At 50.2% G+C, this 27,364-nt stretch overlaps 2 protein-coding genes across 2 annotated transcripts in view; one reads left to right on the top strand and one right to left on the bottom strand.

Annotated features, from left to right (window-relative positions):
* LOC147748485 (uncharacterized) overlaps positions 1 to 27,364 on the bottom strand; it is a 325,273-nt gene that overhangs the window by 3,515 nt on the left and 294,394 nt on the right. The window lies entirely within an intron of this gene.
* Positions 1 to 27,364, top strand: part of LYL1 (LYL1 basic helix-loop-helix family member) — a 260,018-nt gene that overhangs the window by 74,679 nt on the left and 157,975 nt on the right. Inside the window, exon 2 of the mRNA XM_086962514.1 lies at positions 20,077 to 20,591. Within this exon, the coding sequence (XP_086818640.1) occupies positions 20,077 to 20,591 (515 nt within the window). The remainder of the gene's footprint in view (positions 1 to 20,076; positions 20,592 to 27,364) is intronic.

The raw sequence follows: 27,364 nt of genomic DNA, 5'->3' as shown, positions 1-27,364 counted from the left end.
GACCCAGAACCTAGACACCTGGTCCAGAACTTTATTTTGGACTGTAAGAAAACTGGCTCCAAATGTATCTTCGGGAACATTCTTCCAGAACTTTTGGAGCCTTGGAGGCACTCGTTAAACTGTTCTATCTTCAACAATGAGCGGGAAGCCGCGGCGGACAAAGACTGATCGGAAGAAGTAAACTGTCTCTTGCCGTTTTTGCTGGCCACAATGATGGATTGTAGAGAGGAGACTGTCTCTTTTTGTTTTCGTTGTCCATCTAAGGGGAGAAGGTGGTCATCATGATCTTCATGTTTATCCTTGTTTTGATCCTGTCCCTTTGCCTTCATGATCTGGAAGTCCAAGAGGTTGCTGACCTCCTATGTGTTATATGTTTTCTTCTTCTTGTTTTCCATGCTTTAATTCTTACTATGTGTTTGAGTCTTTCATTTGTGTTTTATTTGTAAAGGGAGAAGATATGTTGTATATTTATACTTTATTCATTATGACTACTTGGTGTCTTTAGTCATTTCTTAGTGTTTCTATCTTCACGACCTCCCAGAGTACTTAAGAGTGTTCTACCTGGTATGTGAGGAGTCCAGCCTTGGCAGTTGATGGTCTGGTCTGGTGTGAGGTTTATTGCTCTGCTGTGCTAACTTAATAAATCTATCTAAATAACCTGAAGACGTGTCCTGCTGCCTACTTAATCTACTTACAACAACTACCATTCAATGAGGCTTTAACCAAACAATTCTGGAAGTGTGGCAGAAGTCTATATCTGCACCTGCGGTTTTGAGAGTAGTGGCAAGGTGCTATAAGCCTGCTCCGGGAGATCCAGCCTGTCTAACCTCCCACCCTTCACCAGAGAGCTTGGTGATTCAAGCTTCATTTGCCTCCAAGAAGTCGGCAGTATCCTTCCCCTCCACTCCGGGGGATAGGGACTCTAAAAAGTTTGAACAATCAGCCAAAAAGGGTTTCTGCTCTGCAAGTATGGCCTTAAAGTCAACAAATCCACATGCTTTTTGGGAAGGTATATCCATGCTTTGATGGACAGCCAAAGCGGTGGTTCCTAATTTCCCTCATAACATACAAGGTCATTTTTTTGTAAGTGTTGGCTGATACACAAGCTGCGACACAACAGGTGATTCAGTCGGGTCTGGGTACGGCGGACTCAGTCACCAGGGTGATGGGCTCCTTGGTAGCTACCAGGAGGCATGCCTGGTTGAGATCTTCTAGATTTTATCTGGATGGGCAGGCCCCTTTGCTTGATCTGCCTTTTGATGGATCCAGGCTCTTTGGGACAAAGGCTGATTCTGCTCTACATTTATTTATTTATTTTGAGAATTTGTAGAGCGCGGCTGATACCTTGCAGGCTTCCTGGCGCTGGAGAGTACTCTGTTAACGGATAACCGGGAGAACAGTCAGACGGAACATTTATTGGGGGAAAAGCCAGGTCTTGATACGTCTCCTGAATGGAAGAAGCTGTGAAATCTGACGTATGTCAGTGGGCAGGCTGTTCCACAGCTTGGCCGCTGCAACACTGAAGGATCTGCCCCCTGTTCTGGTTTTATTGAATCTGGGTACCTTTACCAGACAGGCCGAGGATGAGCGGAGGTCTCTGGCAGGAGTGTACCACAGAAACAGGGCTTGCAGAGGTTTGGGTCCAAGTCCGTGCAGAGCCTTAAAGACAATGCAGAGGGACTTGAAGGCCACTCGTTGTTTTAAGGGAAGCCAGTGTAGCTCAGCCAGAGCTGCTGTGGCCGAAGCCCTCCTCGTCCAGCCAAGAGCCAGCTTGGCGGCGGCAGATTGAATTCGCTGTAGTCGATCCATTAGCGTGACTGGAGACTCCAGGAGCAGGGCGTTACAATAGTCGAGGCGACTGAGTATCGTACACCTGACTATCGACGCCCTGGCTTGTGCCGGGAGAAGAGGCATGATTTTCCGCAGTGAGCGAAGCAGGGCTGTGCAGATCCCCACAGTTTTCGTCACCTGGGTTTCCATACTTAGTTTGTTGTCAAGCATGGCTCCCAGGTTGCGAACCGAGGGAACTGGCAGAGGTTTGTCACTGAACTCTGGGGGCCAAAATTCATTCGGGAACTGGCGGGGTATCTTAGTGCCTGAGCAAAACAGGACCTCCGTTTTTGCGGAGTTGAACTGGAGGGAGTTTCTGTGTAGCCATCCAGCCGTCTCTCTTAGGCAGTCGTGGAAGGTGGAGAAAGGAATGGCATCTTCACCTTCCCAAGAGAGGATGAGCTGTGTGTCATCAGCGTAATTTATAGTTTTGATCCCGAAGGATTGGATCAGTTTGATTAGCGGGATGAGGTACACGTTAAAAAGGATGGGGCTGATGGAGGAGCCCTGAGGGACTCCCTGGGGTACTGGTGCAAAGGCGGATTGGAATGGGGGAAGGGAGACAGCCTGTCTTCTGTCCCAAAGGTAGGAGTGAAACCAGAGCAATGCAGTGCCTTCCACTCCCACTTCACCAAGTCTCTGCAGCAGCCTACCATGGTTGACCGTATCGAATGCGGCAGACAGGTCCAGCAGTATCAACGCCACTGGCTGGCCCCTGTCTGCACGCATGCGAAGATCCTCCATGGCTGTTAAGACTGCTGTTTCGGTGCCGTGGGCCGGACGGAACCCGAACTGGTGATCATCAAGAAGGTTGTTTTGTTCCAAGTGGGCGGACAGGCACGAACTGACCCATCGTTCGGCGACCGTCGCTGGGAAAGGCAGCAGAGAGATGGGTCGGTAGTTTGAAAGACAGTCTGGGCTCAGGGAGGGTTTCTTCAAGAGAGGGGTTATTAGTGCCTGTTTCCACGGGGTTGGGACAACGCCACTGTGCAAAGACTGGTTGCATATAAGGCGCATGGTGTCAAAGAGTTTGCTTCCAAAATTTTTCCAAACTTTTGGAGGTAGGGGGTCGAGTGGAGAACCCGAGGTGATACCAAGCGCCAGTCTTTCAAACTCAAAGGCCGGGATTGGGGGAAATTCCCGTAGTCTAGCCAAGAGGACAGAGCCTGGAGACGACAAGTTTCGCGAGCTGGTGTCTGGTCTCTGCGAGTTAGAGGTTCCTGGAAAGGGAGGTGTTTTCAGGTTGTGAATAATGGTGTTAATTTTATTAATGAAAAACACTGCAAGGTTGTCGCAGAGGGCTTGGGTGGGAGGCTGTGTAGAGGTAACACAGTCCGGATTAGTTAGGTTTTTGAGTATCTGAAAGATACTTTTTGAGCTGTTAGTGGCGTTAGTGATGATGGAGCAGTAATGTTTAGCCTTATTTTGGGCGATGGCAGTTTTGTACTCCCGGAGGTTTTCTTTCCAGAGGGTTTTGTGAGTGTCAGAATAACCCTGCCTCCATTTTCTCTCTGCTTGTCTACATGCTAGTTTGAGAGCTCTTAAAGAGTCGTCAAACCATGGGGCCGGCGCTCGTCTCTGTGGTTTGCCCTTTTTCAGAGGAACGAGGCGTTCCGAGGTGTTGGAAATCCTTGTGCAAAGGGATAGATAATTAGCCTCAACTGGTTGGGTAATGGAAAAACTGTCTTCCACTTCAAATACTGGGCCATTCAGTCTGAGTTTGTCCAGAGCCTTCCAATCTCTGTACGGGGGTACAGGGCCGTGGAGTGTCGGTCTGCAAGACCTGCTACCTGCTATATAAAATTTGATGAGTGCATGGTCGGTCCAGCACATCGGCAAAATGTCACTCAGAAGTGCTAGCTGGGGGGAGGAGAAGATTAAATCGAGCTGGTGCCCTGCTAAGTGTGTGGGTTTGTTCACTAGCTGGAAGAGTCCCAATCCTTCACAGGAGAGTAGGAGATTGTTAAGTGCAGAATCTAGGCTGCCGTTGGGCCAAAGGTTGAAATCGCCCAAGACAATCAGGTTGTTGTGAGAGGTAGCCATATTAGTGAGGGTGGTGAGGAGCGACTGCTGCTGAGTGGAGTTAAAAGCTCCCGGCGGGCGATAACAAATCACAGCCGTAAAGGTAGTACCAAGATGACAGTCGATGGCGAGGCCAAGTATTTCGGTCCCGACCACTGGGTCCATAGCAATAGTTTTTACTGACCAGGACGCTCTATAGATTAAGCCGACTCCACCGCCCCGCCCCTTTGGTCGTGGGAGATGCAGGATTTTGAAGTCTTGTGGGCAGGCCCAGTCCAATTCTATATTGCAGTCAGAGTGGGTCCAAGTTTCCGTCAGGAATAGAGCATCAAGATGGTGGTTATCTATGAGCTGGGCAATTTCGTGAGCGTGTTTGGGCAGGGACCTGACATTCAGCAGGCCACCTGTAAATAAGCCTTTGCGCGCAAAATCGTGCAGAGGATAGGCGGTGTCTTGGAAGGACAGTTGACCTTCATGAGCAAGGTCTCTGAGGAGGAGTAGAGCCTCACGCGTTAAGTGCGGAGAGCTACTGGTGGACGGGGGGATCAAGGCCGCGGGTGGCGCACCGGGCGCTGCCGAGGCGCGGACGAGCGCAGACGAGCTTGCCTTATGCGCGCCTTTGGCGCGCAATCGTCGCGCCCGCTGCGCTCGTCCGCTGCGCTTCCTGCCGAGGCACATAATAAATAGAGAGTGACTGCGTGAGAGGGGGGTGCGTGGCCAGCCGCGGTGGGCGTGTCTGGCGGGTCCCTCGACCAGGAAGTGGCGGCAAGACGCGGGACTAGGGCAACAACAACAGCTGTCTGCTGCTGAGCGCTATCGCCGAAATGCCAGGGTATTCAGTGCACAACAGGTATTAAAATCACAAGATACGCTGTTAAAATACAATTTTAAAAAGGTCGTTGCTCCCGGCTTTCCGCCTCAGGAGTTCTCTGTAAATGGACAACGCTTCAAGGATAGTAGGGCCACTGCCAGATCCTTAGGCCTGCACTCCCAGTCTAGAGGCTATGGATGTAGAAGATTTTGTGGGTTTGGAAAGGAGGCTTCCTTTCGAGGATGTCAGCAGCAGCGGAAATCACTATACAAGTCATATAGAGGCAAGGAAAGAAGCCGTCTGCGGGGGGCCTCCCAGCAATAGTTCTCCTCCTCCACCTCTCCTGTTCCCCCTACTGGTTCTACAGGGAAGCAGCTCAAGATCCCCCATCTTGGGTGCCCCATTTTCTACAAAATTCGAAATCTGTTACATCAGATCTTTGGGTTTTGAATCTTGTTGAAAATGGGAATGCCCTTTCTTTTCAGGAGTTTCCCCCTACTTACCCTTCTTGCCAGGAGTGGTGTTCGGAGGACCATCTGTTGCTCCTGCAACAGGATGTTCTAACTTTGCTTCAGGAAGGTGCACTAGAGGTGGTTCCATAGCAGGAAAGAGGTCAGGGATGCTACTCCTGGCATTTCCTGATTTCAAAAAAGGACGGTCGGTTGAGGCCGATCCTAGACCTCAGGGTCTTGAATTTTTACCTCAAGCAGGAGAAGTTGAAGATGTTGACCCTAGCTCAGGTACTTCTGGTGCTGCAGCAGGAAGACTGGATGGTGTTGATCGATTTGCAGGATGCGTATTTTCACTTTCCCATCCTGAAGTCCAGTGGGGCCTCCACAGGCAGTGGTTTCAGCACAATGGAGATCTCAGGGAGGTAGTCAGAATCTCCAGAGACACTGAAGCTGGCCTTTTAGGGTGGAGTGTTGCGGGCAACCTGTCTCAAGGGAAGCCGATTCAACTTCCTTCTCCGGTGGCCACAGTGATAACGGGTGCCTCCACTCCAGGGTAGGCTGCTCATCTGGGGGATCTGGAGATCAAGGGTCTTTGGTTTCCACAGGAGAGATTGCTTCACATCAACTGTGGGTGAAACGTTTGACACTCAAGGCCTTTCTTCCCTCCCATGGTCAGTCAGTTCTGGTCCATCACGGACAACACTACTGCGATGTGGTACATTAACAAACAGGGAGGGGTAGAGTCATTTCGTCTCTGCAGAGAGGCTCTGCGGGTCTGGTCCTGAACTCAGGACCATGAGATTTCTTTGATCGCAAATCACCTGGCCGGTGTACTGAATGTTCATGTGGACAGTCTCAGTCGCCAATTCTCGGCCAATCACAAGTGTTGTCTTCATCTGGAGGTGGTCCATCACATCTTCAGGATGTAGTGTTTCCTCGGTTGGACCTGTTTGCCGCCCATGTGAACATGCACTGCCTGTTGTTCTGCAATCTACAGTTTCTGATGGGGAGAGCATTGGGGGACACGTTTCAGTTGGTTTATGGCTCGCAACTCCTCTATGTGTTTCCTCCCATACCCTTAATCCCTCTAGTTCTGAGAAAGATTTGTCAAGACTAGGCCCAAGTCATATTGATCGTCCCAGATTGGTCAAGAAAGGTGTGGGACACAGACTTCCTTCACCTCTCATCACACCCTCCGTTCCGTCTCCCTCTCAGGCCAGATATCCACTCGTAGTTGCAGGGGCAGTTTCTACACCCCCACCTCCAGAGCCTGCACCTTCATGCCTGGAGATTGAACAGGGCATTCTGAGTTTTTTCTCTCGCCCACCGGATGTGTAGATATTATTTTATCGGAAAGAAGACACTCCACCAAACCTGTTTACTCCTGCAGATGGGCCAGATTTGTGAAATGGTGTGGAGAGAGGTCAATTGATCCTTTGAAGGCCAATTTATCCAATGTACTTAGCTTTTCGCTTTTACTAGCCCAGCAAGGTTGTGCTGTGGCTACTGGTAAAGGTTACTTGTCTGCTTTGGAAGCCACGGACGAAGGAGGAAGCACCGATGTGTTGGGGGTTGATTGGACCCTCAAAATAACCTTCGCCCAGTCTTGGCTCATGGGGCACCGACTCCAACCTTCCTAAGCTTACTACATCAAAACTTCTGATAAGCTAGGGATACGTATATCTATAATTTATATTTATACACATTGATAAAGAGAACATTATCACTTTTCTTTGTACATACACCTTAATTTTTCTGTGGTAAAACATTAGTGAGTGACAGGGGGATCTGACCCCGGTCCTGACGAAGGGCCATGGCGCCCCGAAACATGTTGACCCGCACAGGAGAGTAAGCCCATTAACTTGCTTTATCTCTCCGCATCACTTTTTTAACAATACCAGCCAGTGTCTAATAAAAAGTTTTTTCTACTACTCGGCCAGGTATTTTTTAACATCACTTTATTTATTATCACTCCAGACCCTACTGACACTCACTCCTATTCACTCACATAGCACCCACAATAAAAAGGTGCTCCAGCGTAATCGCTTGTCGTAGCACTGCCCCGTCCCGCAGCGGGGCGGGAAGACCCCAATGATGAAGCATGACACCAAGGGCCCTTTTGGTGTGTGAGGGGTATTTTAACACACATTGTGTATTCCATGAACACCAGGATATACACTAACTCTATGTGAGGTAGACTTTGTTGATGATCAGTACTTTCAGGAGAGGAGGATGCGCCCACCTTGGTGCCGTGAAGCACCACCTCTTCACTCCCCCTTTTGATATATTTTTTACTTGTCTGCTTTGTCAGCCTTCCTTTGTTTGCCAGACCAGCCTTCATTGTTCAAGTCCCCAATAGTTTTGAGGTTCATTAGGGGCCTTGTTAATACATTTCCGCCCACTCCATTCATTATGCCTCAGTGGGGCTTGAATTTGGTTCTGACTTTCCTGATGGTTTCTCCTTTTGAGCCTCTTCACAGTGGCCCGTTGATGTTTCTTGCATTCAAAACTGTGTTTCTGGTTGCTATTAGTTCTGCCAGGAGCGTAAGTGAGATTCAGGATCTTAGTTCTAAGCCTCCTTTTACAAGCATCCATGCAGACAAGGTGGTTCTTAGGACCAGAGCTGCTTTCCTGCCTAAGATGGGTACACCTTTTCATCTAGTGCAGTCTATCACCTTACCTACCTTCTATCCTCCCTCACCCTTCCAAGGAGGAGGAGAGACTTCACCGCCTTGAGCATCGAAGGGCGGTCAGATTCAACTTGGACAGAACCAAGGATTTTAGGCTGGATGACCAGCTCTTTGTTGGTTAGGTGGGACAAATGAAGGGCAAAGCTTCCCATAAGAGAACGCTTTCCAGGTGGATCATCTAGTGCATCAAGATCTGCTACGCCTTGGCCAAGAAGGAGCCACCTGAAGGTATTAGAGCTCATTCGACTAGAACAAAGTCTTCTACTTCAGCTTTGGCTAGAGGTATCCTTGTGGCGGACATCTGTAAAGCAGTATCATGGGCCTCCCATCACACCTTCGCGAAGCATTATTGCTTGGATTCAGAGGTGAGGAGGGACGGCCATTTTGCACGTTCTGTGCTGCAGGACTTTTTGGTATGAGTAGGTGGACACCCTCCGCCAGGAGAGGGACTGCTTGGGGATTCAATTAAAAAGGTGAGGAATCCACATGCAGATGTATCCACCAGAAGAACAAGTTACTTACCTTCGGTAAGGCTTTTTCTGGTGGATACAGTATCTGCCTGTGGATTCCTCACTGACCCTCCCTCCTCCCTGTTGTCTACCTATGTATACCGAAAAGGTTTTGTGCTTGCCATTTTTCTATTTCTATGTCATTTGCCTTGCTGAGATGCTTGTTTTAGGAAATATCTTAGTTTTAGCTTTCCCTGTATTGTCCTGCTTATTTCATTTATATACTGGGTATATTTGTGTATATATTGTATAATATATTTACTTACAATATGTTATCAGTCCACCCGTTCACCTCGAGGGCACAGAAAAAATAGGTGAAACTGACGTCAGCATGCCAACAAGGTCCTTTTATGGCTCCGGTGACGAAATATGGAGTCGCAAGCGGAGCCGTGCTATTGTGATGTCTTCATCGACATAGGGAAAGAGTTTCTGTGTAATTCTGGCGCAGGGATCATTCAAAACGTGAGGAATCCACAGGCAGATACTGTATCCACCAGAAAAAGTGTTACCGAAGTTAAGTAACTTGTTCTTCTTTTCCTTTTAGACTGATATGTATCTTCTTCACACACTTTCACATACCACGGTAAGTACAACAGGCACAAATGTGACCATTGGTCTTTGTGGCCTCAGAGAGGTGAAGGTCTGGTGAAATGCGTAACCTGAACCCCTTTATGACCCATTGACTGCCAATGGAAGAAACTTACAATGCCTTCAGCCTCAGCTCCAGAGCTCTCAGCTGTGCCTGTCATTAACAGCAGTGGTTAAATTGTAACAAAATAAGTGCTGGGGCTCTCGTCAGGAGGCAGCTTGCACCAGCCCATTTCTCCTGTTAGCGCCACCTAAAACAGAATCAACTACTAACCATGAAAGTTGGGAAAGGATTTTGTGTAATGGCCAGAGCAACTGACTTTGGAGCTGGGGAACCAGGTTTGAGTCTCGACGTCAGCTCAACATCCTGTGATTCTGGGCAAATCACGTAATCTCCCCGTAAATGAATGTGTCCTTAACTGGTTCTCATGCTACGGTGTCGATTATTAATAAGGCTTCCGGTTTTCCATTTGTACTGATTTTTACAGATAAATACAGACAGAAAACAATGTGTTTACTGTCTGTATTTATTTTTAAAAGCGGAAAAAAATGAAAATGGGGCTTCTTGTGAGAAACTCTCCATGCTGTCTTTCATGAATTCTTGGCAACAGCTGAGCTGGCAGACAGCATGGAGAGTTAAACTACAGGATGAGATTTCCTTAAATACAGGCATAAGTTAACATATATTTGTAGTATGATGCTAATATGTACCTGTGAGTGTAGTCTTTTGTTAAACTTGGCTGCTTAGTTTGCTAAAAGCGTGATAGGCATCCATGTTTGAGTGCACGTTGAAGAGTTATATAAACGCAGAAATATACCATTTTACAGCTACATTTATTCTTGAAAAACTAAATAAATATGGATCAATACCAATAAGATGGCCAAATAATAAATATGGATAAATACAGACCGGGAGCCCTAATTATTAAGTGCCGTTGCTAAGCATCGGAAACCAGTGAATGCTGTTTAACACCCGTCTGCACACTGAACTCATCCAGCTACAACAGTTCACGGTACACTTTATATCACAGTCATAAACTGAATTAGCAACTCTAAAGAAACATTTCAGAAAAATATAATATTCCTAGAGATTTATTTATTTATTTGTTTTGTAGCGTGCCTGAATCACCCCCGGAGTGGTATCTGTGATGCTGAATCACCCCGGAGGGGTATCTGTGATGTGGACATACAACAGTAGGCTGAAGAAAGAACCAGATTAGAATAATACAGTTTTGAAGAGCCTTCTAAATTGAAGATAGTCGGGCATTGTCTCAGATGGGTGGGAAGCTGGTTCCAAAACGGGGGGCATGGTGAGAGAAAGCTTTCCCACCCATCCTTGATTTTTAAAACTGAGGAACAATGAGAAAAGATTTGGTTCCTGAGTGGAGAGACCTTGAAGGAATATAGTGGGTGAATTTCCTTGCGAGATAAGTGGGGCCCTTGCCATACACGGCCTTGCAGACGATGCAGCAGATTTTAAACTTAATTTACTTGCGTACCAGGAGCCAGTGAAGCTGTTGGAGAAGGGGAAGGGAGGCCGTTCTGCGTGGGGCATTCGAGACAAGGCAAGCCGCAGTGTTTTGGACTACCTGTAGTCTGCTCAGTGAGGACTCATTGGCAGAGACCAGGAGGGTGTTAGAGTAGTCTCCTCGGCTTAGTACCAATGCCTGAATAAGAGTTTTTTTTGCTGTAACATTCCAAGCACATGAAAACAGGAGCCATCAGTGTAAACCACATGTTCTTTCATGGTCAGTGTCTGGTCTAGGCGTATGCCGAGATTATTGACAGTAGTTTTGGGTACAGGGGAGTCTTCTAGATCCACCAGCCACCAATCAGGTGACCACAGCAGTGGTGCATCTACAAAGAGCATGCTCTCGGTCTTCCCTGCCTTAAGCTGAAGAAAATTGCTCCTCATCCAGTTAGATATGGCTATCATACCTTTGGAGAAGGTGGACTGGGCAATAAGAGTGGACTTATTAAACAAAAATAAAAGCGGAGTGTCATCACCATAATAAATGGGTGTGAAACCTAATGTCCTAAGTATGTCTGCAAGGGGAGTGACGTATATGTTGAACAAAGTAGGGCTCAAACAAGAGCCCTGAGGCACTCCCTAGGTCAGCTCCATGTTCTTTGAACGAAAAGAGCATAGGTTAATGGTCTGGGAGCGGAGGTAAAGAAAGCTCGTCATCCACTGAAGAGCCAATTCTCTGAGTCCAATTTCCTTTAGTCTCCTGACCAGAATCTGGTGGGAGACCATGTCGAATGCGGCTGAGAGATCAAGCAGCACAAGTAATACTGATTGTCTGCTGTCCAAAGACTTCCTAATGTTGTCAATGACAGCAATCAGGGCTGACTTAGTGCTATCTATGCTTGGGCCTGAATCCAGATTGAGAAGGATCAAGGCTTCCGGAGGATTCAACATGGTCAGACAGAAGTTTATTGATGTGCTTTTCCAGTAACTTGCTCAGGAGGGGTAGTAGAAAAATAGGCCGGAGGTTGAACAAGTCATCCATAGGGCCTTAGTATTCTTGCGAAAAGGAATGACCTGAGCCGCCTTCCATTCAGTGGGAAGATGTCCCTCTCTTATTGAGAGATTGAGAAGCGAACAAATAGGCGCGGAAAGTTGTTTAGAAAGTGAGGAAGACATTTTTGCTGGAATGATGTCTGAGGGAGAACCTGATTTTACTGTAAGTAGCAATGACTCCACATGAGAGGGGGAACATTTTCCAACAGCTGCGCCTTAGTGAGTGTTGGTGGGCTAAAAGATGTAGGAGCCTGCATAGGACTCCCGGATTAGGTTATCATAGATCAGCTCAATTTTCTGTGTGAAATGAATTTCTATTTTATCACAGAAAACTTGAGAGGGGGGCCTCCTCATTGTCACAAGCTTCTGCGTTGGTGAAGGAGTTAAGAATCTGAAATAGTACTATGGGGGCTCTCCCTGCCTGGTTGAGCTGTTGTGTGATATGGGCTTTTCGTGCAGCTTTTATGTTTTTATAATAGTGGATCAGAGCGATCTTGTATCTCTCTTTATCATTCCCATCATGGGTTCAGTGCCATTGCCTCTCCAGATGTTTACATCGCAGTTTTTCAGCCCGAAGATCGGGCGAGAACCAGGCTGTCTCTGGGGGCGTCTGGCCATACTATAGTGCAGCTCCAAAGGGGCAAGTTGATCTATAACCGTTTTACAGAGGAATTGTGATGGGTCAGACCTTCCTCTACATTATTGATCCCCATTCCATGACGTAGTATAAGCAGCTTGGAAAAGGTCTGGGTTGATTTTATACCATTGTCTGCAGAAGTGATGGGAGGCCCGTCGGGGCGCATCATACGCCTTGGGGCCTTTGATGTGAAAGTCGATTAATGAATGGTCCGTCCAGGTCAGCAGACAGGGAGGGCCACATAGAATTCTGGTCGAGTTGGTGAGGATAAGGTTGAGTGTATGCCCTGCTGCATGTGTGGGTCCGTTGTTGATCTTAACTCATTCTAACTAAGCTACAACAGCCAGAAGTGCTGAGGCATTTAGATTTGTAATGCACTTACTATGTACTTTGAAATCGCCCAGCAGTAGAATTTTTTTGTGGAAATAACGTGGGGAGCTATCAGTTCCATAAGTTGAAGTGAAAATTCGGAAAGGGGGCCAGGAGGTCGGTAGACTAAGGTACCCTTCCAACTGTATTGTGGAAGCAGGACAATACGAAAGACTAAGATTTCAATCTTTTCATTGCCTCTTTGCTCAAGTAAAGATAGTTTGATAAAGTCTTTATGAACAATGGCTAATCCTCCCCCACTTTAGGCTGTCTATCAAATCGTTGGATTTGGTAGCCCTCTGGGACTGCTACTGTAATAGCGGGGGTGGAGCTGGGTTTAAGCCAGGTTTCCATCAAGAATCCCATGTCCTGATTATCGGAAGTAAGTAGATTCCACACCTCTATCGCATGTTTTGACAGGGATCTAACATTACTTAGGAAACCTTTCCAGCTGTTACTGGAATTGTTTGGGAGATTCTTTGAAGCCGTTAATGAGTGAGTAACATTGTTAAGGGTGAAATGTCCTTTGTCCAGTCGAGAGACACTAGGGTCACTGTGCTTTGGTTCTGTTTTGAGGCTTTGGAACTGGCAAGATTTGCAAGAAAAGGGCCCCTCCATAGCAGGAAATGTACTGGCCAAACCCCATGAATGAAGAGAGCACCGGGGTGGCAAGCCTCTTTTAATGTCAAGTAGATCAAGCTTTGAAAAAGTTAATTTATGACTAATACCCCGTTTTGGCCCGAAATGGGCAGGGGTCCTGGCTCCTGGCAACTGCTGGGCGCAGACAGGCTTGCATTTGGCACACCAGCGGCGCGCCGGCGTCAGGCATCTGGTTTATTGGAGGGGGTTAGGCAGCTAGACCGCCAACGTCCCTCTCAGCCCGGAAGTAGGCCTTCCCTCCCTCCACACAAACGGGATGAACCCACGGTGGACCAGCGGATTGTAAGATCTTGTGAAACATTTGAATTGTAAACAGGGACTGGATCCTTGACATGGATTAGTTTAAGGATTTTTACAGTGATTGTTGAGAAATTGATAATTCTTTTGAGTATAAAGTTAAACTCAGGAATATAAGGCCCAGTATGAACCTGGATCAAAGTCAGTCTTAAATTCCTGCTAGGTCATACATCTGGCAGGACCCGTCCCACTTATAGTCCTGTTGTGAGCAGTATGAGATTCTGGAACTCTTGACTAGTTTGGGTAAGTGGTAGTGGGAGCTTTGGGAGAAGATGACACTCGTGGGCAGTGCAAGGTGCTACCAAAGGCACTGCAGACAACTGGTTGAACTGGCATCAGCACAACTGTGGAAAGATGGCCCTTAAAGGTTGCGTGGGATGCAGTGGCATAGCTTGGTCAGTAAGATGGGGAGAGGGTGTGTGATGAAACGGCCCGCAAACCCCTACCCGCGGGTCGCCCCCCCCTCACGTGCCTCGTCCGGCACCCCCAGGACTGAGCTTATCTCACCGAAATGCCATCACCGAGACAGGACGCCGAGCAACCTCCATCACCAACGAAACCCCGCCCTTCTCTCTCCCACAGGAGCCAACCCGAGCGACAGGAAGGGAGGAACCATACCAAGCTGACCCCGGAAGTCCCACCCCTCTGGCAGAGCCAGCACAGGATAAAAACAGGGATTCAGCACAACCAGACGTCGGAGTTTCGTGGCAGGACCCTCTGGCTGGAGACGGAGAAGGTGACCAGACGTGCGAGGAAGAAGTGTGGACAGAGGAGTGGTGGAGTCCCTTGGAGGTGGCTGGAGAGCGGCCGTAACTCACTGGAGAGTTACGGCGGACCGCGTGAGTGCCTTTTGCCTCCTTTATCCTTACTCACTAGGAGTTCGTGTTAAAGTCCCTGTATATATACCCTCTCTACATAGTCGCACTACCCTTGCACTGTATTATACGTATATAGCACCTCACTACAGAAGCCCTTTCGTTACTCGCACACCCCACCCCAGCACCCTCTCTGTTACCCCGACCCGTATTCCCTACTCCCGGTACCTTCCTTCCCGCACTGTCCGTTTCCGACCCCCGCTCTTGCACTACCCGGGTGAAGGTGTACAGTTGAGTCTCGCTACCGACTCGATAAGACTAACGGTCCCTTGTTTGTTTCCTCTCTTCCGGTCCTCCTGGGAGCCTCCCCGTCATCGGAATCTACTCGGACCATCTGCGGACGCCAAGAAGAGAAGAAGCAGCGCCTCTGTGTCCATCGCCTGGTGCCACCCCTTCGACCTGTTGGGACTATCTGTACTGTACATCCGCAATAAAAACCGAATATTGCCCACTACATACGGCCTCCTCGCCTGCTTTTCCGGCCCGCTACACTCACTCCACGACAGGGTGATCTTCAGATTTTCCGACAATCAGGCTGGCATATACTGTTTAAAAACATTATACCACAAGCAGGGTGCATCAGAGGGGCTCAAAAGACAGTGGAAAGGAAGAGGAATGTGGATTAGTAGGAGTACTAAGAGAGAAAACACAATATTTTGTAAAATAACCAATATTTTCGAGGACTTTCAAAACAGAGCAGGAGAGAGAGTGTGTGTTTTTTTCTGTGTCCATGTAAAAATTACTGGTGAAATCCGACTGGCATCTCACCATACCCTACTGAAAGCACCTGTACCCAACTATTTATCAGAAAACACATTTATTAGGGGGGTGTAACACCCCAAACACCCCCCCTCCCAAAGCTATGAAACTTGTGAGATGCTGGCAGTGTTCTTATTGTGGGTAGCTTACACTCAAGGGCTGTTTAAAAAGTAGGCACTCTAGGAAATGCGAGGAGCTTACTTTGGTGGACAATGTGATGAGCTTGCAGTGGTAGGCAGCTGGAAGACCTGGCACTGGTGTTCTTGTGTGGTGTTGACACTGTGGACAAATTGAGCGTCTTGCCCTTGTGGCCAGTCAAAGTCACTGGCATTGGTTGCATTTTTGTGAGGATGGCACTTACAGGCAGTGTGAAGACCTGCATTGGTAGTCTATGTGAGATGGTGCCATCGGAGTGTATTTTGTGCAACTGGCACTGTGAGTCTTTCTCAGAAGGTGACAGTTGCTTTAGTCGCCTCCCGGCTAGACTATTGCAACGCGCTCTATGCAGGCATTAATAAAGGCCTGATACGCCTGCAGACCGTTCAAAATGCGGCAGCGAGGTTTGTTCTTGAGGTCCCTAGGCTCTCCTCAGCTATATCAGCCAGGAAGAGCCTACATTAGCTCCCGATTCAGGCCAGGATCTCTTTTAAAATCCTGTGCCTGGTTTATGGGGCCTTGGTCAGCGACTGTGCGGAAAGCATAAGATCCCTGGTGGTCCCATACACCCCTAGCAGAAACCTGCGTTCCTCCAGTAAGAATCTCCTGTCTGTTCCTCGAGTTAACAGAGTCAGGTGGGGAGAAAGGGCCTTTTCTTTTGTGGCCCCTAAGTTGTGGAATACCCTCCCTCCTGAATTAAAACTGTAACCTTCTATTGGGCTGTTTAGGAAAGCTTTAAAGACATGGCTCTTTATCGAGGCATACCAGTAAACTCGCACCTGACTCCTTCTTTATATTTTTGTTAGGCGCCTTGATGCCCGTTGGGCTAAGTTCGCGCGGTATAAGGTGATTTTCATTCATTCAGTTGTAGGCAGTGCACAGAACTTGAGCCCAATGGCAGTGTGATTAGGACACAGTGGTGTGCGTGTGAATCTGTGGCACTGGTGTCCATTGTGAGAAGGTGACACTGCTGAGCAGTGTGTGGACCTGGTATTGGTGGACAATTTAAGAAGTTGACATTAGTGACAATGTCCAGTGGGGATGCTTGTGACAGAGCAAGGAGATGACACTGATTGGCAGTGTGAGAATGTGTCAGTCCTTTGCAGCGGAAGAGGGTGGCATCAGCGGGCACTATAAGGAAACAACACTGATAAGTTTTGAGACTCAGTGCCCATGGTAGGCAGTGCCAGAAGGAAGTACTGGAATGCACTGTGCAGGGCCGACACTGGTGAGCAGTGGGAGAAGTTGGTACAGGTAGGTTGTGTGCAGTGCTTAATTTGTAATAAAAAATAAGTGGCAGGGCCCTCACCAGGAGGCCACTTCCACTTGCACTGCTCATTCCTGCTGTCAGCGGAGCCAATTAGTCACAAAACAACTTCTAAAAATCAAATTCCTACTAGTGTGACAATTCTGACTATTCCAGGCCCCCAAAGCTACAAGAATGGCTTTGGCAGCAGCCATCAGTCACTTTTAACGTATATTGAATTCATAAACAACTGTTGGTGTGCTTGCCTCTAAATTAGACAAACAGCACCACCATGAGGCAGACTGTCGTAAGAGTGGTGTTGGCAGTTAAGTGCCGGTGCCAAGCACCGGAAAGCACTGGCTCAAATGAACCACTGGTAGCGTGATATGGTAGCACTAGGGAGTAGTGTGAGGTGGCCCTGGTATTCAGTATGAGAAAGTGGCACTCATGGGTAGTATACAGAACTGACATTGGTAGGCAGTATGATAAGAAGGCACTAGCGAGCAATGAGCAGACCTGGTGTTGGGCACAGTAAGAAGCTGGCACTGGTGAGAAGCTTGAGAAGGTGTCACTGAATGCCAGAGTGTTGCAAGGAGATGGTGGACAACATAAAACTATGGCAATGGTCTGCACTGTGGGCAGTGGGAGGAACTGGCATCAGTGAGCACCTCTCTGATGAGACGAGGTACCGACGGACAGAGCGAGGCCTCCTTCCTGAGCAGCCTGTCAGGTTGAGGTGAGGCAGGGCTATCCTACAGTTGAGGATACCTTGGGTATTGCCTGACAAAAAGGATAAGCAGGAATACCGGTGTTGTATATATTTTTATTATCTTTAGTTCACTTTTTGCAGCAGCAATATCACTATAATATCTGGTCCTGAAGAAAGCCGCTGATACAGAGCACTGATCACTAGGCTGAAACATGTCGACCACAATGTGACAGTGGTTATACATCCATACCACTGTGCTGTTTCATTTTTAATCCTGTCAGGTGGAACACATCAATAAAATGAATGTCAGTGATTTCTATCTAGACAGTTTTAATTCACTTCTCTATTTGTTCACACAGCGCAGCAAACCTCAATACACTCATCACTCTCACATATGGGAATAGTACCCATCCTTATAGAGAAAAACAAAACATCTCTGAGCTCCTTCCTTAACTACGAAGTTGTAGCTCCCAGTGGCGACTAGGTTTTCCCCACTGGTAAGGAGGACCCATATGATGAAGCATGTCACCCTCGGGTGAGTGAGGGTTCTATTCCTTAAGGGATGTCTCCCCCCTTAATGATAATTACACGTAAGTTGGTTTGAGAGAGGAAGGGCCATACTTGATGTGAAGCTTTAAACACATGAGTAAAGACTGTAGGTGTTTTTTGTATATGCAGTGAAGGCGCTGCCACTGGTGTGCAGTATGAAAAGAAAAAAAGACTTGATAATGTTATACCACCGTGTCTTTAAAATCTCTCTTTTTGTTACCTTTCTCTGTAATTCGTCACTACTCCGACACAATCTTCCCTCTGACTCTTCCCCTCCAAAACCCCTTTTTACTCATCCAAAAGCCTCCTCCTACTGCTATGACCCCAAAAAAAGAAATCCAAACCCTTCACTCTTCTATCCCTCCACTATCCTTTTCAATAAAAAGAACAGAGTAACATGTTCACTTCCCGAATCCCATATTCCATGATACTAATTCATCACTAATCCTTTATGGGTTCCAGAGGAGCGTGCTGCTCGCCAATAATGTGTTTCAACACCCCATCAGGGTTACAAGCGCTATATAAATGCAAACCTTTTTCCCTTTTCTACCCCTCTCCAACCCTTCTCAATCCAAATAACTAACATATCCACCACTCATATTACTTTCATGTTTCACCATACTAATTCAACACTAATTCTTATGGGTTCCAGGGAAGCGTGCTCATCGCCAAACAAGCGCTTAAAACCCCATCAGAGGTAGCAAGCGCTATAAAATACAAACCTCTTTCCCTCTTCTATCCCGCCACCTACCCTTCTCTATCCAAAGAACTGAATAATATATTCACCACGCAAATTACTTCGTATTTCACTATATTAATTTTCAACACTAATCCTTTATGGGTTTGGGGAAGCGTGCTACTCGCCAGAAAAGCGCTTCAACACTCATCAGGGGTAACAAGCGCTATATAAATACAAACCTTTTTTCCTCTTATATCCTTCTGCTATCCTTCTGAATCCAAATAACTGACTAACCTATCCACCACTTAAAATTACTTGCATGTTTCACTATACTAATTCAACACTAATCCTCTATGGGTCCTGGAGTAGCATGCTACTCGTCAAAAAAGCGCTTCGACGCCACGTGAGGGGTAGTAAGCACTATATAAATGCAATTACTATACAGTACAATACAATACGATCTATTAACAGACATCCACCTCGCACAACTCATCTTCTTTGGGTCTCTCTCCCCCTCTCTTTCTAGCCTTCTTTCTAAATATAGTTAATCTTTTCTTTCTCCCTCTCTACCTCCTCCCATTCTCTGTATCTTCTATGCCTCACTGTGTTCTCTGAGGCTCTAAATCATTGCCACTACCCTCCCTTCGCTGTCTCTATTCCTCCACACACCTCTCTTGCTGCCATGTGCAATCTGCTCTCCATGTCACTGTGCTTTCGTTCTTGTCCTATTTTCTGTATCTTTCTCACCTCACTCTCTCTTGCAGCCTTCCTTCCCTCTTTGTCAATCTCACTGCTTTTCATTGGTTTTCCTTCTCTTCTCGTCTCTTCCTTCCCACTCCAAAACCTGCAGCCTTGTTGCCTTTTCCTTCTCTAACCCCCTGTCCATACATTTCTTTTAATTCTGTTCCCTCTTGTCACACTCCTGTTGCTGCCTCCGCTCTTACACATAGACACTGGTAAGCATAGCTTTTCTATACATAACTCCACATTTATGTACCCTGAGTAGATGTATATCTCCAAGGTGCATAGATTTGCAGTCAAAAATAGTAAATCTATACTTCCTCCAGATGCACTTACCTTTCAAAATTTTTCCCTCAATCTCCTCTCCATGAAATTAATGTTTTACAATATTCTAGCGTCGATATTCCTTTGTACAATCCATTTATTCTCGTTCTCCCATCTCTACATCTCCCTTACACTCTTCCCCAATACCTCTTTTACTGGTTCTTTGAGTCTGTCGCTTCCTATTTCGTCTCTCTGTATTTAGTCTCTCCTCGTCATTTTTTCCTTGTTGTAATCTTCTGTCCCTTTTCAACCTTCCTCTATTTCTCCTTTCTCACTTCATTATGCCTTGTTTTTTCCAGCGCAGTCCAAAAGTCACTTTTTCTCTATTTTTCCTCAAACTTATTTTCTCTTTGTCCTTTCACATTTCTCCTCTTTCAACGCTCCCTACATCTATTTCTCTCCCCACTCTAATCCTCTTTCTGAACTTTCTTCCATTTCTCCTGTCACTTCTATACTCAGTCTCTCCCCTCACTCATATTCCACGTTCTTCTTCCTTCATTGGTCTTTTCTCGCCTCTTCCTGTACCTTCTAAATCTTCCCTTCCTTTCTCACCTTCCTCTGTTTTCTTTCTCCCCTGCTTTCTTCCTTCAGTCTCCTCACTAAACCCCCTTTCTCTTGCTCCACTCCCCTCGCCCCCTTCTCTCCGCAGATGAGGGATTCCGAAACTTGGCGGTTCCGCGCAGCTGCTTTCATGTGTCCAGCGGAAGACAAAGCAACCGCCGCCGAATCTAGCGCCGAGATGATGGAGAAGGTGGCCGTCCCGGCGCGTTCCCTGGGGGAGCGGCAGAGCCCTGCGCAGACCACTTCGCCACCAATTAGTCCCTCTCCTGCTAACAAGACTGACTGTCCAGCAAGCACGTCCCCCGCCTCCGGCAAGTCCACCGGGGACAGCCCGCGGGGCTCCGCAGACGAGCCCGTCTCCACGGCGACAGTGGGTCCCCATCATGGGCACGGCCTGCCCCCCAACGTGCCAGTTATCAGCCTTGGATACAGTAGGCCGCCACGGGGGGTGCCCGGAAGAGAGCTGACCGCGCTGCACCCCATCCCACCATTGGTCCAGCTGACTAGCCGCGGAGGAGCCGCGCCTCGGGCGATAGGCCTACCTGGCACGCTCCTGCCAGCACCCTACCACCAGCACCACCCTCACCACCCTTTCCTCAACAGGTCAGTGAAAGCTGTTTGCTGTTTTATATTTAGAATGTTTCTAAAGGACTATATGACCCCCGATCTATGGAAGGTAATGAGTAGCCACCACATGTTGTGATGTCAGGAGGCTGCTTATATAGTAGAAATGACGCGAAATTGCCAGGGTTGGTGTTGGGTGTTGAGGCAGCGCCGTCTTAACAGCTTCATAGGCACCAGGGAAAAGGAGTGCACTGGGCCCTGCCCACACAACCGCTCACAGGAATACTAATGTAAATGATCAATGAAAGAAACGTATATTTATTGGTATCTCCAACAAAATCAGTGTTTTGACATTAGAAAATGAAGTCCCTATGCTCATGGGGCCCCAGAGCAAATGTTCAACGCGCTCATGCGTTAAGACGACACTGTGGTGGGCACAGGCTGCAAATGACCCGCGTCTCTGAAGTGCAGTTTTCAGTGCTGTATATTTGTTCTGTGTTGACTTGCGAGTGCATATGACGCAAAAATGAGTATTCCCCTGCATAGGCGAGGGCTACTGCGACCTCCAGTGCTGCTGAAACTCTGAGACACTTTGAGAAGCACAGGGGTGAGAGCCCCTTGTTGCAGGAGGGTGAGAGTCCCTTGATGCAGGAGGGTGAGAGCCCCTTGTTGCAGGAGAGTGAGAGCCCCTTGTTGCAGGAGGGCGAGAGCCCCTTTTTGCAGGAGTGATGAGAGCCCTTTTTTGCAGGGGGGAGGGTCAGAACCCCATTTTGCAGGAGTGGTGAGAACTCCTTTTTGCAGGAGGGCTGAGAGACCCTTTTTGCAGGAGTGGTGAGAGCCCCTTTTTGCAGGGGGGAGGGTCAGAGCCCCATTTTGCAGGAGTGGTGAGAACCCCTTTTTGCAGTAGGGGTGAGAGACCCTTTTTGCAGGAGGGATGAGAGCCCCTTGTTGCAGGAGGACGAGAGCCCCTTGTTGCAGGAGGGTGAAAGCCCCTTGTTGCAGGAGGGTGAGAGCCCCATTTTGCATGAGTGGCGAGAACCCCTTTTTGCAGGAGGGGTGAGAGACCCTTTTTCCAGGAGGGATGAGAGCCCTTTGTTGCAGGAGGACGAGAGCCCCTTGTTGCAGGAGGGTGAGAGCCCCTTGTTGCAGGAGGGTGAGAGCCCCTTGTTGCAGGAGTGGTGAGAGCCCCAAGAGCGCTGAGAGCCCCTTGTTAAGGAGGGTAAGAGCCCCTTGGGTGAGAGCCCCGTGTTGCAGGAGTGGTGAGAGCCCCATTTTGCAGGAGGGTGAGAGCCCTTTGTTGCAGGATGGTGAGAGCCCCTTGTTGCAGGAGGGCGAGAGCCCCTTGTTGCAGGGGGGTAAGAGCCCCTTTTTGCAGGAGTGGTGAGAGCCCTTTTTTGCAGGGGGGAGGGTCAGAGCCCCATTTTGCAGGAGTAGTGAGAACCCCTTTTTGCAGTAGGGGTGAGAGACCCTTTTTGCAGGAGGGATGAGAGCCCCTTGTTGCAGGAGTGGTGAGAGCCCCATTTTGCATGAGTGGCGAGAACCCCTTTTTGCAGGAGGGGTGAGAGACCCTCTTTCCAGGAGGGTGAGAGCCCTTTGTTGCAGGATGGTGAGAGCCCCTTGTTGCAGGAGGGTGAGAGCCCCAGGAACGCTGAGAGCCCCTTGTTAAGCAGGGTGAGAGCCCCTTGGGTGAGAGCCCCGTGTTGCAGGAGTGGTGAGAGCCCCATTTTGCAGGAGGGTGAGAGCCCTTTGTTGCAGGAGGGGTGAGAGACCCTTTTTGCAGGAGGGATGAGAGCCCCTTGTTGCAGGAGTGGTGAGAGCCCCATTTTGCATGAGTGGCGAGAACCCCTTTTTGCAGGAGGGGTGAGAGACCCTTTTTCCAGGAGGAATGAGAGCCCTTTGTTGCAGGATGGTGAGAGCCCCTTGTTGCAGGAGGGTGAGAGCCCCTTGTTGCAGGAGGGTGAGAGCCCCTTGTTGCAGGAGTGGTGAGAGCCCCAGGAGCGCTGAGAGCCCCTTGTTAAGGAGGGTGAGAGCCCCTTGGGTGAGAGCCCCTTGTTGCAGGAGGGTGAGAGTCCCTTGATGCAGGAGGGTGAGAGCCCCTTGTTGCAGGAGAGTGAGAGCCCCTTGTTGCAGGAGGGCGAGAGCCCCTTTTTGCAGGAGTGATGAGAGCCCTTTTTTGCAGGGGGGAGGGTCAGAACCCCATTTTGCAGGAGTGGTGAGAACTCCTTTTTGCAGGAGGGCTGAGAGACCCTTTTTGCAGGAGTGGTGAGAGCCCCTTTTTGCAGGGGGGAGGGTCAGAGCCCCATTTTGCAGGAGTGGTGAGAACCCCTTTTTGCAGTAGGGGTGAGAGACCCTTTTTGCAGGAGGGATGAGAGCCCCTTGTTGCAGGAGGACGAGAGCCCCTTGTTGCAGGAGGGTGAGAGCCCCAGGAGCGCTGAGAGCCCCTTGTTAAGGAGGGTGAGAGCCCCTTGGGTGAGAGCCCCTTGTTGCAGGAGTGGTGAGAGCCCCATTTTGCAGGAGGGTGAGAGCCCTTTGTTGCAGGATGGTGAGAGCCCCTTGTTGCAGGAGGGCGAGAGCCCCTTGTTGCAGGGGGGTAAGAGCCCCTTTTTGCAGGAGTGGCGAGAACCCCTTTTTCCAGGAGGGATGAGAGCCCTTTGTTGCAGGAGGACGAGAGGCCCTTGTTGCAGGAGGGTGAGAGCCCCTTGTTGCAGGAGGGTGAGAGACCCTTGTTGCAGGAGTGGTGAGAGCCCCAGGAGCGCTGAGAGCCCCTTGTTAAGGAGGGTGAGAGCCCCTTGGATGAGAGCCCCGTGTTGCAGGAGTGGTGAGAGCCCCATTTTGCAGGAGGGTGAGAGCCCTTTGTTGCAGGAGGGTGAGAGCCCTTTGTTGCAGGATGGTGAGAGCCCCTTGTTGCAGGAGGGCGAGAGCCCCTTGTTGCAGGGGGGTGAGAGCCCCATTTTGCATGAGTGGCGAGAACCCCTTTTTGCAGGAGGGGTGAGAGACCCTTTTTCCAGGATGGATGAGAGCCCTTTGTTGCAGGAGGACGAGAGCCCCTTGTTGCAGGAGGGTGAGAGCCCCAGGAGCGCTGAGAGCCCCTTGTTAAGGAGGGTGAGAGCCCCTTGGGTGAGAGCCCCTTGTTGCAGGAGTGGTGAGAGCCCCATTTTGCAGGAGGGTGAGAGCCCCTTGTTGCAGGAGTGGTGAGAGCCCCAAGAGCGCTGAGAGCCCCTTGTTAAGGAGGGTGAGAGCCCCTTGTTGCAGGAGTGGTGAGAGCCCCATTTTGCAGGAGGGTGAGAGCCCTTTGTTGTAGGATGGTGAGAGCCCCTTGTTGCAGGAGGGCGAGAGCCCCTTGTTGCAGGGGGGCAAGAGCCCCTTTTTGCAGGAGTGGTGAGAGCCCTTTTTTGCAGGGGGGAGGGTCAGAGCCCCATTTTGTAGGAGTAGTGAGAACCCCTTTTTGCAGTAGGGGTGAGAGACCCTTTTTGCAGGAGGGATGAGAGCCCCTTGTTGCAGGAGTGGTGAGAGCCCCATTTTGCATGAGTGGCGAGAACCCCTTTTTGCAGGAGAGGTGAGAACCCCTTTTTGCAGGAGGGGTGAGAGACCCTTTTTCCAGGAGGGTGAGAGCCCTTTGTTGCAGGATGGTGAGAGCCCCTTGTTGCAGGAGGGTGAGAGCCCCAGGAACGCTGAGAGCCCCTTGTTAAGCAGGGTGAGAGCCCCTTGGGTGAGAGCCCCGTGTTGCAGGAGTGGTGAGAGCCCCATTTTGCAGGAGGGTGAGAGCCCTTTGTTGCAGGAGGGGTGAGAGCCCCTTTTTGCAGGGGGGGAGGGTCAGAGCCCCATTTTGCATGAGTGGCGAGAACCCCTTTTTGCAGGAGGGGTGAGAGACCCTTTTTGCAGGAGGGATGAGAGCCCCTTGTTGCAGGAGTGGTGAGAGCCCCATTTTGCATGAGTGGCGAGAACCCCTTTTTGCAGGAGGGGTGAGAGACCCTTTTTCCAGGAGGAATGAGAGCCCTTTGTTGCAGGATGGTGAGAGCCCCTTGTTGCAGGAGGGTGAGAGCCCCTTGTTGCAGGAGGGTGAGAGCCCCTTGTTGCAGGAGTGGTGAGAGCCCCAGGAGCGCTGAGAGCCCCTTGTTAAGGAGGGTGAGAGCCCCTTGGGTGAGAGCCCCGTGTTGCAGGAGTGGTGAGAGCCCCATTTTGCAGGAGGGTGAGAGCCCTTTGTTGCAGGATGGTGAGAGCCCCTTGTTGCAGGAGTGGTGAGAGCCCCTTTTTGCGGTGGGGGGAGGGGGGGTGGTGAGAGCCCTATTTTGCAGGGCGGGTGAGAGCCCCATTTTGCAGGGGGGGGTGAGAGCCCTTTGTTACGGGAGGGTGAGAGCCCCTTGTTGAAGGAGGGCGAGAGCTCCTTGTGCAGGAGTGGTGAGAGCCCCTTTTTGCAGGGGGGGAGGGTCAGAGCCCCATTTTGCAGGAGTGGTGAGAACCCCTTTTTGCAGGAGGAGTGAGAGACCCTTGTTGCAGGAGTGGTGAGAGCCCCATTTTGCAGGAGTGGTGAGAACCCCTTTTTGCAGGAGGGGTGAGAGACCCTTGTTGCAGGAGTGGCGAGAACCCCTTTTTGCAGGAGGGGTGAGAGACCCTTTTTCCAGGAGGGATGAGAGCCCTTTGTTGCAGGAGGACGAGAGCCCCTTGTTGCAGGAGGGTGAAAGCCCCTTGTTGCAGGAGGGTGAGAGCCCCTTGTTGCAGGAGTGGTGAGAGCCCCAGGAGCGCTGAGAGTCCCTTGTTAAGGAGGGTGAGAGCCCCTTGGATGAGAGCCCCGTGTTGCAGGAGTGGTGAGAGCCCCATTTTGCAGGAGGGTGAGAGCCCTTTGTTGCAGGATGGTGAGAGCCCCTTGTTGCAGGAGGGCGAGAGCCCCTTGTTGCAGGGGGGTAAGAGCCCCTTTTTGCAGGGGGGAGGGTCAGAACCCCATTTTGCAGGAATGGTGAGAACTCCTTTTTGCAGGAGGTGCTGAGAGACCCTTTTTGCAGGAGTGGTGAGAGCCCCTTTTTGCAGGGGGAGGGTCAGAGCCCCATTTTGCAGGAGTGGTGAGAACCCCTTTTTGCAGTAGGGGTGAGAGACCCTTTTTGCAGGAGGGATGAGAGCCCCTTGTTGCAGGAGTGGTGAGAGCCCCATCTTGCATGAGTGGCGAGAACCCCTTTTTGCAGGAGGGATGAGAGACCCTTTTTCCAGGAGGGTGAGAGCCCTTTGTTGCAGGATGGTGAGAGCCCCTTGTTGCAGGAGGGTGAGAGCCCCAGGAGCGCTGAGAGCCCCTTGTTAAGGAGGGTGAGAGCCCCTTGGGTGAGACCCCCGTGTTGCAGGAGTGGTGAGAGCCCCATTTTGCAGGAGGGTGAGAGCCCTTTGTTGCAGGATGGTGAGAGCCCCTTGTTGCAGGAGTGGTGTGAGCCCCTTTTTGCGGTGGGGGGAGGAGGGGGGGGGGTGAGAGCCCTATTTTGCAGGGCGGGTGAGAGCCCCATTTTGCAGGGGGGGGGGGGGGTGAGAGCCCTTTGTTACGGGAGGGTGAGAGCCCCTTGTTGAAGGAGGGCGAGAGCCCCTTGTGCAGGAGTGGTGAGAGCCCCTTTTTGCAGGGGGGAGGGTCAGAACCCCATTTTGCAGGAGTGGTGAGAACCCCTTTTTGCAGGAGGGGTGAGAGACCCTTTTTGCAGGAGGGGTGAGAGACCCTTTTTGCAGGAGTGGTGACAGCCCCTTTTTGCAGGGGGGGGGGTCAGAGCTCCATTTTGCAGGAGTGGTGAGAACCCCTTTTTGCAGGAGGGGTGAGAGACCCTTTTTCCAGGAGGGATGAGAGCCCCTTGTTGCAGGAGGGGGGGAGCCCCTTGTTGCAGGAGGGTGAGAGTCCCTTGTTGCAGGAGGGTGAGAGCCCCTTGTTGCAGGAGGGTGAGAGCCCCTTGTTGCAGGGGGGCAAGAGCCCCTTGTGCAGGAGTGGTGAGAGCCCCTTTTTGCAGGGGGGAGGGTCAGAACCCCATTTTGCAGGAGTGATGAGAACCCCTTTTTGCAGGAGGGGTGAGAGACCCTTTTTGCAGGAGTGGTGACAGCCCCTTTTTGCAGGGGGGGGGTCAGAGCTCCATTTTGCAGGAGTGGTGAGAACCCCTTTTTGCAGGAGGGGTGAGAGACCCTTTTTGCAGGAGGGATGAGAGCCCCTTGTTGCAGGAGTGGTGAGAGCCCCATTTTGCAGGAGTGGCGAGAACCCCTTTTTGCAGGAGGGGTGAGAGACCCTTTTTCCAGGAGGGATGAGAGCCCCTTGTTGCAGGAGGGGGGGAGCCCCTTGTTGCAGGAGGGTGAGAGTCCCTTGTTGCAGGAGGGTGAGAGCCCCTTGTTGCAGGAGGGTGAGAGCCCCTTGTTGCAGGGGGGTAAGAGCCCCTTTTTGCATGAGTGGCGAGAACCCCTTTTTGCAGGAGGGGTGAGAGACCCTTTTTCCAGGAGGGATGAGAGCCCTTTGTTGCAGGATGGTGAGAGCCCCTTGTTGCAGGAGGGTGAGAGCCCCTTGTTGCAGGAGGGTGAGAGCCCCTTGTTGCAGGAGTGGTGAGAGCCCCAGGAGCGCTGAGAGCCCCTTGTTAAGGAGGGTGAGAGCCCCTTGGATGAGAGCCCCGTGTTGCAGGAGTGGTGAGAGCCCCATTTTGCAGGAGGGTGAGAGCCCTTTGTTGCAGGATGGTGAGAGCCCCTTGTTGCAGGATGGTGAGAGCCCCTTGTTGCAGGAGGGTGAGATCCCCTTGTTGCAGGAGGGTGAGAGCCCCTTGTTGCAGGGGGGTAAGAGCCCCTTGTTGCAGGGGGGTGAGAGCCCCTTT

Source organism: Lissotriton vulgaris, chromosome 1_1 (assembly GCF_964263255.1).
Source record: "Lissotriton vulgaris chromosome 1_1, aLisVul1.2, whole genome shotgun sequence".
NCBI classification, from domain to species: Eukaryota; Metazoa; Chordata; class Amphibia; order Caudata; family Salamandridae; genus Lissotriton; species Lissotriton vulgaris.
The sequence above is the reverse complement of the archived record's forward strand: the minus strand, read 5'-3'. Positions and strand labels throughout refer to the sequence as shown.